This window comes from Perissodus microlepis, chromosome 18 (assembly GCF_051167445.1).
Source record: "Perissodus microlepis isolate ML-2025 ecotype Zambia chromosome 18, ASM5116744v1, whole genome shotgun sequence".
NCBI classification, from domain to species: domain Eukaryota; kingdom Metazoa; phylum Chordata; class Actinopteri; order Cichliformes; family Cichlidae; genus Perissodus; species Perissodus microlepis.
The window spans coordinates 35,618,193-35,629,317 of NC_140478.1; the positions used below are offsets into that span (position 1 = coordinate 35,618,193).

Here is an 11,125-nt window from a genome sequence, read left to right on the forward strand (position 1 = left end):
AGACAAAAGAACTGATTATGGACTTTAGGAAGCATGCTCCTCCTCCTACCGCTGTCACCATCAGAGGGGGCTGATGTAGAGATCGTGGAGGACTACCGGTACCTGGGGGTACACTTGGACCGTAAACTGGACTGGACCAAGAACACCAATGCTGTCTTTAAAAAAAGGGCAGAGTCGGCTTTTCCTACTGAGGCGGCTCAGGTCCTTTAATGCTTGTAGGAAAATGCTGACCATGTTCTATCACTCTGTGGTAGAGAGCGCTGTGTTCTTTGCAGCTGTGTGCTGGGGCAGTGGGGTGAAGACAGCTGATGCCAACAGGCTGAACAAAGTGATTAAAAAGGCTGGTTCTGTCCTGGGTGTCAGACTGGAGAACCTGGAGGAGGTGTCTGAGAGGAGAATGCTAAAAAAGCTTCTTTGTATCATGGACAACCCCTGTCACCCCATGCACTCCTCCATGATGGACCATCGGAGCAAACGCAGCAAAAGACTCACTGCCCCGGAATGCAGAACTGACCGCCACAGGAAATCCTTTGTACCGGTGGCTATAAGACTGTTTAACTCTTCCTCACTCTGTAGGTGATTTTCCTGAGACTATTACCAATGTTATTCTGTTCCCTTTCAGACCGTGCAATATTACCCAACAGTACCTTATTGAATATTTGTTTCATCCCTCCATCATACGCTGCTACTCCCTTTATTCAATTGCACAATAATATGTCACTTTATAGAATCGCCTGCACTGATAGTTAAGTTATTTATTCTCCAGGATATAGTTATATATATTACTTCGTTAGAGTTATTTGATACTATGTCTTGCACTATCCTACTGTATATTACTGTACACTACTATTCTTATTGTATATATTGTATATCTTATTCATCTGTTCCTCTGTCTCTCCTGCTGCTTTGAGCATGTACATGACAAAAGAATTTCCCTCGGGATAAATAAAGTTATTCTTATTCTTATTTCAGTGACTGCTGCTTATACCACAGGTTAATACACTGTACAGATCCCTGATGGGAGAATCAGCCCTATTTTAGGCATTACCTGTTCCAACAAAGAAGTCTGGTAGATGTTTGTTTACAGTCTGATGAGGGGACCACATCCTCAGCATCTCTGAGTTTGTTTCTTGGTTATTATTCATACACAGTAATGTGATGTATGGTGATATCTAGTATAATTGGACCAACCTGGTGCTCTTCATTGATGAAGGCTGTTTGAGTCTGAATGTTTGACCTTGTGTATCTTGTGTTCTCTGGGCTTTGCTGACCTCAATCTTTTTACAGGATCAGAAAACAAAACCAGGATTACTGTAAATGTTTCTTCTCCAGGTGGATGATGATAAGACTGTGTGACACGGGATGCCATCTTTAGTCTAGAGGAAGCAAAGCTCAGAAAGAAGTGTGACTGAGATGTTATATGGTACCCACATGTGTGCAGCTGAGGAGGATGTTCAGGGACGCCTGCAACCAAATCCAAGCCTCCTCAGGTTAGTCGTAGTTGCAGAACGCTATAGAAGGACTGAGACAGCTGAGGTTTAAAATGTTTGATTAAACGGATGAAAAAGAGATTTTCTTCACTATAATTATCACTTTTTTTTTTTTTTAATTTTTGGCAACTTCAAGTTTGTCAAATTACTTTGACACCTGAACTGAAAATGATACCATACTGTTTTAATAATTATTAGTATTATGTATAAATTAATAATTAACTAATAATCAGAAGATGCTCCACCATGCAACATCTCATTGGCTGTAATTTGGAAATAAAACACCAACCTGTCCTCTAAACTCCTGTCTGTTCACTGGATTGCTGAAATTCTTTTTAGATCTAAATGATCCAAACTTGAGCTCTAATGTTTAATAGTAGTAATATTCTCGACCTCTTTAAGTCATTTTCACTATTAGACTGTCCAACCAGCCAACTCCAATAAAAGAACACAGCAGCACTCAGTGATCACCACAGATGAGCGAGTTCCTGTAACATTCATCATCTGATCCCTGTTGGTCTGTGTGCTTCTGCTTGTTTGTTCTTGTTCGCCTCAGTGTTGACGTGTCAAATGTTAAACAGCTGGAAATGAAACTACACCAGTGTACTGTGATGTTTCAGCAACATGTGGCAAACGCTGTTCCTGCCATTCATGGTGACATCACCAGAGACAGCCCCGCCCACCTCAGGACCTCCCCCTGTCATATGTTGATCATGATAATTATGAAGATGACAGTGAGCGCAACTAAGACTGTAAAAATCCACGACCAGGATGTTTAGATGTTTTCTAATTATTAATGAATATTAAGAACCTGTTTGTGTTGTTTATCTTTGTTTTTGTGTCATTTGTTATTAACAAATTTCACAAACTCAGAAAGTTTACATTCTGTGTGTGTTTTCATCTTTAGCAGCCACACTTTAACTGCAATTAAGAAAACAAACAATAGAAACTGTTGACTCAGTGACTTTATAAAATATTTAAGTGGTTCAGGTAGAGCCAGCTGTTGAATTCCCATGAACACTTACCATATTGTACCTGTACAGCATGTTTTTGTATGAGACAGATTTGTAACACAGGCCTTGCTCTCAGTAAGTTTGAAGTCATTTCCTGATTTGTTTTGTAATCTCTGCTCTTTCTGTATTCTGCTCAGTTTGAATGCTTTGTCAGCAAAACAGACAACAAGTGAACAATTTTGAATAACAAACTGTAGCATGCACTAATATTACACATCTCCAAACAACAATCCACTGAGACCATGAACTCCACTTCTTTGAAGCATTCTTCTTCTTTTTGGCATCATAAAGAAAGCAGAAACAGCATGAGCTGCTTTGATCTACCAAAAGGAAAAAACAAGATATCTGAGGTGAAATCAGTCAGGTGAAATAATTAAGATATAAACAATAATTCAATGTAATGTCTCAGGTAGCTTAGTCTGCTACAACTGTTGATAAAAACTAAACAAATTAACACTGTGTCAGGGAACTGTTGTGTGGGAACTAGTGGCTTTTATGTCTGCAGTCATTTAACTTCCATCTATTCATTTAACTTAGGGGGAAGAAATGTCAGGTTGGTGCAGGCTGGTTAGGTGCATTTGGTCCTCTGTTGTTGTAATTAGATGAGTTGGTTCACTTTGTGGCTCAGCTGTATGTGGGGTTATATCTTGGGCTGGGTATCGATTTTGATTTCTACAATCATTTTGATTCCAATTCACAAGGTCCCGATTCGATTCAATCACCATTTCGATCCAATTTTGACTCAGCATATGAAGATTACGTGATGCTGCTGAAGTGAAACAGAGCAAAGGTACAGAGGTTTTACTAGAGACACAGCTAAGCGTTTTGCAATTTGGCATCATTTTAAAAAGTTTCGATTTCTTCAGTATTGAACAGCCGAAATGAGGCTTTTTTTCTCAGAGGTTATTTTATAAAAACAGCACCTGACAGCGCTGTACACAACGGTAGACTGGTGCATAATAAGCAAGTGAATAATGCAGAGAACAGATTTGAGATGGGAAACTGTTCTTGAAGTACACTGAGAGAGAGAGAGCTGTGCAGGAAGTGAGATTTTACCCTGGTGGAACCAAAACAGCAAAGGTAGGAGGGATTTTATGATGATGTTCATCAAATGTGAAGCAGTTTTGATCTTCTTTTGCTGCTCGTTCAGTGAATTTTGGTCAGAGAGTGACAAAACCTGCAGCTTCAGAAAATGTGAGATGTCGGCTTTCAGCCCCGACAGCGTGTCTGTGTACGTGCCATCGGGTGAACGATCCACGCTTTGTGTTTACATCTTTGTGCGGAATCTGTTTAGCTGCTCTCACTTGCTGTAGGTTGCCTCCCCACGTGGCCGGTTTCCACCATCACTGCAGTGAAGCCTGTTCATTTAATTAATGTTTGCTAATAAAGTGTTTTCATTCACGGTTCTGTGTTGACAGCCCTGCTATCTAAGGAGTTTCTTTTCTGCAGCTCTACATTTGCAGTTATTTTGTCTAAACTTTGTTTTATGAAACTGACCTTCCTCACCTCTGCTTGTTAATCCTTTCACACATAGTGGTCACTACAGTGGACAGCTACTCAAAGGCTGTTTTCTTGTATTTGTGTCAGTGTTGATGGTATACTTGCACACACAACACAACACACAGTGTCAAATTCACAAGTTGAAGCATATGTTGTCCACCTAAGTGGACATGTAAAAAACTCTTTGAAAACTACATTTAAAAAACTTAAATGGTAAATGGCCTGCATTTGTATAGCGCTTTTCTAGTCCCTAAGGACCCCAAAGCGCTTCACACTACATTCAGTCATTCACACACTGGCGATGGCAAGCTACATTGTAGCCACAGCTGCCCTGGGGCACACTGACAGAGGCGAGGCTGCCGGACACTGGCGCCACTGGGCCCTCTGACCACCACCAGTAGGCAAACATGGGGTTAGTATCTTGCCCAAGGATATTTGGCATGCAGCCAGGAGGCAGCCTGGGATCAAACCACTGACCTTCTGATTAGTGGCTGACCTGCTCTGCCACCTGAGCTACAGCCACCCAACCAAAAAAGTTCAAAAATCTTTTTTTCATGACTAAAGATGAATAAAAATACTCAAGAAAACAATCCTGAGTGAGGTTGTCATAATTCATCCATGGTAAATGGCCTGTATTTGTATAGCGCTTTACTAGTCCCTAAGGACCCCAAAGCACTTTACACTACATTCAGTCATCCACCCATTCACACACTGGTGATGGCAAGCTACATTGTAGCCACAGCCGCCCTGGGGCGCACTGACAGAGGCGAGGCTGCCGGACTCTGGCGCCACCGGGCCCTCTGACCACCACCAGTAGGCAACGGGTGAAGTGGCTTGCCCAAGGACACAACGACCGAGACTGTCCAAGCCGGGGCTCGAACCGGCAACCTTCCGATTACAAGGCGAACTGGGGGCCACGATCGCCCCCATCATCCATGAAAGGGTTAATAACGAGCCCGTGTGCCTTTTGTAACTGTTACGTTTGCACTGGTTATTGTAACCTCTCCTGGGGTGTAACTTCCTCCCCAGGTGGCGCTGTCAACACCATCTAGTTGCCTTTACCTGTTTTCCACCTTTGTGCCACCACATTTGCATATATCTCTATCAATTAAATCTGGTTTGAGATCTGCCATATTTTAAATTCAGTTATTTCTCTCAGAAATTTGGGATCTAAATGACAAATCTGTTATACTGTCACTGTTTAGTGGAAATGACTCATTGGGACGTATAAAATTACAAGTTTTAAAATTTTTATTAAATCGCATCACCTGATATCGAGTGTCCAAGAATATCAAACCTGTAAAAATTGTTTACGGTCAGAATTTATAAAAACTAATTGTAAGTAAATTCAAACACGTGAGCTTTTCTTTGTGTTGAATATCAACACTCAAGACTGTGAGCTTTACTTTAGAACAACCAACAACTCAGTTGAGTTTGCTTTATGTTACATTGTAAATATGTTAGGTTCTGGTGTTTAGTATTAGTTAGGGTTTAGTTGAGATTTAACCTAGTTTATGTTTCTCCTTCGTCTCCTTGTTTGAGTCTTTTTCTGTTGTTTATCTCCTCGTCTGTAGGTTCCCTCTCTGTCTCGTGTCAAGCTTGCGTGTCCCAGTTCGTGTCTCAATGGTTCCTGTTTTATTGTGGATTCTGTTCCATGCTCAGTGTGTTTAGTTGTACTTTCCCTGTGGCATTCAGGTACATTTGTGTCGGCTGTGTTTTCACTTCCCTCATTACCCTTCTGTGTATTCATGTCCTCTGCCTTCCCCTGTTCTTTGTCAGGTTGTGTGTTTTCTCCATGTCAAGTCACGTCTGGTCACAGCGTTTTATTTCTACTTCTCAGGTTCATGCTCATGTTTTTTTTTCTTCATGTTCCTGTTCAGTTTCATGTTTCAGTCATCATAGTAATTTAGCTGCTCCCAGTTTAGTTTGTAGTTTAGTTTGTCCCAGGACGTTTTGCCCTAATTGTTTTCCATTTTTGACTTCAGCCCAAAAGAAACGGTTCACCTTTTTTTACATTTTTTTTTTTACTTTGATTTTCTCCTTTGTCTGCGTTTTCGGTCCACGTCATAACACTGTCATTCCAAATGTCTATTGATAACAAGAAAAACTTTTTAGTACACAATCTAGATTTCTCCCCAACTTTAGAATCTGTCGGCTTTGTCTGCTGGTCTGAAGTCAATAAACCACAAGAAAGATGATTTTAGGCATTTTATTTGCATCGTGCAGTTTGACTGTGTCCATTCAATTAAACTTTATTTATATAGCGTCAAATCACAACAACAGTCGCCTCAAGGTGCTTTATATTGTAAGGTAAACCCTACAATAATACATAAAGCGAAAAACCCAACAATCATATGACCTCCTATGAGCAAGCACTTTGGGAACAGTGGGAAGGAAAAACTCCCTTTTAATACGAAGAAACCTCCGGCAGAACCAGGCTCAGGGAGGGGCGGGGCCATCTGCTATGACCAATGACATTCCAACCAATGTCTGATAAGAGATGAGACACAGCAGCTGAGCAAATGATCATTTCATGCTGAAGACATCCTCAGACAGAATTAAATACATACATAAACACAGCCTGGTGCCAATAACACAGCTAATGACACTGCTGTATCACTGGCTTTACTGATTAAAGACCATATCTGAAGGAAATCTTTCAACACAACAGAAAGTGACCTTTTAAACACTGAGTGTCATCCTCACCTCAGTTCAGTCTTCAGCTGTTCTGTGGTCACCATGACTGTTTCACTGTACTCATCAACTAGTTGATAAACTGTAATAGACTTCATTTGAAATGATTTGCTGTGAACAAGTGTAATACTGTAGTTTAAATGCAGCCCATAAACACTACATTATACAAAGCTGATGAGCTGCTGATGAAATATGAGTGGTAATTTCAGTCCAAATTAAATAAGTGACTAATGATGCTTTGCTCCAGTTTACCAGGATCTATGACACAATGCACTTTATGATAAAGGCTTTATTGAGCCTAAAAACATGGCAGAATGTAAAACATGTGGACAAACTGAGCTGAGGTGCTTTAACCTCCTCTACATCCCTGTTAGCAGGATGAAGGCGCCCTCTTGTGTTGTGCATCACTTTCAGATTTCACTTGTTAACCTGCAGGAAGACAAAACTTCACTGAGCCTTCAGCAGCTTCAACATCATCAGTAAAGAAAGATTTAAATATGTGTAATATCACACTGAGTCAGTTTGTTCACAGGAGTCACAACCTGTAACACTGATGCTGCATTCAAGGACCATTAAAAACATCTGAAAGGACTTAAGAACATCAAGAAAATGTGACTTGTTTCTCTGTAATGAAGCTGTTTTAGTGAAGAAAGTTGAAAGGTCACAGAGCGACTGCTGAATCTTCTGCTCTAAACATGAACTCTGAACTTTGTGATGCTTCAGGAGGAAAACTGCTTCAGTTATTCTCTCAGATTAGTTTCATATTTTCTGCATCAGATTTGAGTGAGATCCTGGAATGAAGACAGAAGAAAAGACTTTGTTCAAAGTTTGATTTATAGTCAAACCTTCCAGTTTATTCACACAATAAAACATCAACACAATATATGAATTCATTCATTAAAATCACAGTTTTTCCTCATTTGTTTGATGATTTTGACAAAAACAAACACAAACACACACACATGGTCTGCCATACTCATAAAGAGAAATGTCGACATTTTTCAATACAAATATTCCAGAAACATTTAGAGGATAGAGAAGTTTACATTTTCATGTGGAGAAATATTTTAGTAAATCAAAATGATGATGAGCAGTGATAGCCTCCATAAACAGTCACAGGAAAGATCTCCTTTAAAAACTCAGAAACATCAAGAGAACAACTAGAAGATGTGGAGGTACCACCCATAATGTTTGACTGACAGCTGATCTCTGTGCAGAAATGATGGAGAGAAAATAAAATGAAACTAAAATACAGATTTAAACCCACAATATGAAAGACTTCAGTCTATTTGAGCTTAATCAACTCAGCATAGTCTCCATAATAGTAAAGCCAAAGTCCAGCATAGAGCGGCTGAGTGAATGTGGTCTGGACTCTGTGGAGGAGAGTCATGGTTTCAGAGACGCTGTAGAAGGACAAAATACCTGCTCTGTGATCCAGGTACACTCCTACTCTGGAGGAACGAGGACCTGAGACACGAGTTTTAATGTTGTTGTACCGAAATGTATAACTGTTGTTGTAATAATATAATGACCAAGATTTGTCATTATGTCCAAATCCACATTCATTACCCCCTCCTTTTCTGCTGATATTCTTGTATGCGACTGCTACATCAACTCCTCTCCCTCTCCACTCCACCTCCCAGTAACAACGTCCAGTCAGACTCTCTCTACTCAGGACCTGATCATATACAGTGAATCTGTCTGGATGATCAGAATAAGACTGTTGTTGTTTCATAAATGTTGCTTTTCTGTTCCCCTCTGATAATAACAGCCATGTGTTTGCTGTGTTTGGATCCAGTGTGATTTCACATGAATATTTTAAGAATCCAGCTCTGGTCTTTGGCTCTGGTGAATCTGACAGTAAAACATCCACTTCAGTGACTGTCAGTGAGATGTTTGTCCATTCCTCTCTCAGAATGTCCTGTAGTTTATCTCTGACCTCTGACACAGCTGCTGTCACATCCTCAAAGTAGCTCAGAGGACGGATATTGATGCTGGATGAGTCTGTAGACTCACTGAGTGCTGACAGTGAGGGGTAGTTGTGTAGAAACTGGATGTGATCCTCTGTGTGTGAGAGCTGCTTCAGCTCAGCATCTTTCCTCTTCAGCTCAGTGATCTCCTGCTCCAGCTTCTCCTGAAGCTCTTTGACTCGACTCACTTCAGTTTCCTGCTGGGATCTGATCTGCTGCTTCACATCAGAGCTTCTTTTCTGGATGAGATGGATCAGCTCAGTGAAGATCTTCTCACTGTGCTCCACTGTTTGATCAGCAGACTGATTGATGGCCTCCACCTCCTGTTGAAGCAGCTTCACATCTTTCTCTCTGTCCTGGATTCTCTGCTGGATGTTTTGTCGACTCACCTCCAGCTCTCTGTGCCTCTCAGTCCTTTCTGCTGCAGCTGAGACTGTGTCGTGGCCTTTATGTTCATCCACAGAGCAGAGATAACAGATACTCTGCTGATCAGTACGGCAGAACATCTTCATCACCTCATCATGACGAGAGCAGATGTTCTCCTGGAGCTTCTTGGAGGGCTCCACCAGCTTGTGTCTCTTTAATGGAGCCACATCATAATGAGGCTGAAGGTGTTTCTCACAGTAAGATGCCAGACAGACTAAACAGGACTTGAAGGCTTTCATTTTTCTTCCAGTGCAGACATCACAGGCCACATCTTCAGGTCCAGCATAGCAGTGATCAGCAGGAGCAGCTTGGAGTCCAGTCTTCTTCAGCTCCTCCACTAAATCTGCTAACATGGTGCTTTTCTCCAGGACAGGCCTCGCTTTGAAAGTCCTCCGGCACTGAGGGCAGCTGTAGATTTTCTTCTTTTCCTCTTCATCCCAGAAGCTTTTAATACAGTTCATGCAGTAGCTGTGTCCACAGGGAATAGTCACCGGATCCTTCAGTAGATCCAAACAGACTGAACAGCAGAATTTTGTTTGATCCATTTGATTCATGTGCTGTGCCGTTTCACCGTCTCTCAGTGACTGTCAGACAGTTTCACTTTCTCTGAACAGAAACAACCTCTGTGCTCTGAAGGGAAACAGATCTCTGCTCTTGTTCACCTCCTACAGGAAATGAGGCTCACCAGCAACTGCATTTACACCATGTTGTTTAGACCCATCCTGATACAGACACATCTGTGAAGGGAGGCACTAAAGAAATATTCTTACAGAGCGACCAAGAGCCAATCACATGATGCAGGGTGTGGTATGTTTGGTTACAGCATGCAGTAACAAGTCTGACTCAGTTAAAGTTTAATAGTTTATCTTTACTTGGATGTTTGAAATGTGACAGTCAACACTCAGCGAGTTCATTCTATATTTCAAAAAGTTCAGCAAAGTTTAGGATGCTGTGATGAATAAAAATAAATCAAACTTTATATTTTGACATTTTCTAATCTTAGTTCATTCTCACACTTACAGAATGATGCATGGGAACAACTGACTCCACTAAATCAAACCTATGTTCAAATGAAATTACTGTACAAGACAGGCAGCAAGCTTGATTTCTTGATTATTTTTTTAAATAGTAAAATATATGTAAAACTATTTAAAAAACAAATACAGATAGTGTTCTAATTCTACATTCTTTAGTAATGTTTCCTGTGTACCACCATGGATTTCGAAACAATACATTAATATGTGCTTTAAATGCAGACACTCAAATTTAACTCAACATTCACACTGAAGATACACAGTAGACATAAGAATCAGTTTTCATGCCCTTTATTTTTTCTTTCATTTAAAATCTTTTTGGTAAAGATCATCATAATTACCCATTAACTTTCATGTACAGCTTAAATGTTTCACTACACTGTTGGCAGCAAACTAGAAGCTAAACGACTCTTCAGTCCAAGGGCGTAGATTTGGCATTAACGGAAGGGACATGTCCCCACCAATATCCAGCGATTATTGAATTGTCCCCACCAATAATTTGAAAGAAAAACAAACCCGATAGAAAGAAAAAAACGATCTGTCAACGTCTCATTCGCCTAGCGGTGCAGAAAGAGTTAAATTACGTTCTCTACTGGAGTCCTACGTCATGTGACAAATATGGCCAATGTGATTGGAGCTCTGTTTAGTTTTAGCAGCGGCAAGCCTGCGCTGCGAACCACTGGATGAGAGACTCACTGAAAAGGCAGCTGGTTTTATTACTCAATGATTTGTTGTTACAAAGATAAAAATTGTGAACAAGAAGAAGTAATGGTATTACTTCTCCCTTGTCACAAGAAGTCACCACAGCAGGTAGATGCCTTTCCTGAACCAAACCCAATGGGATAAGCGTCTCCTTCTGGGATCTTTCACCTGGTAGGCGAACCACTGTAAACCACGATACCAACTAAACCACTTGATAGTTTAGTTAAGAAAAAGTCTGTACAGATAAGGAACGTGCATTCTTCACCAGCTTTAAACCTTTGTTCACATGTAATGCC

General features: G+C 40.7%; 1 protein-coding gene across 1 annotated transcript; it reads right to left on the reverse strand.

Annotated features, from left to right (window-relative positions):
* Positions 1–7,571: 7,571 nt before the first annotated feature.
* LOC146368821 (tripartite motif-containing protein 16-like) lies at positions 7,572–9,888 on the reverse strand. The gene has a single exon (XM_084911349.1). It carries the CDS (start codon positions 9,645–9,647, stop codon positions 7,983–7,985), a length of 1,665 nt encoding a protein of 554 aa, XP_084767475.1. The 5' UTR covers positions 9,648–9,888; the 3' UTR covers positions 7,572–7,982.
* Positions 9,889–11,125: the final 1,237 nt, after the last annotated feature.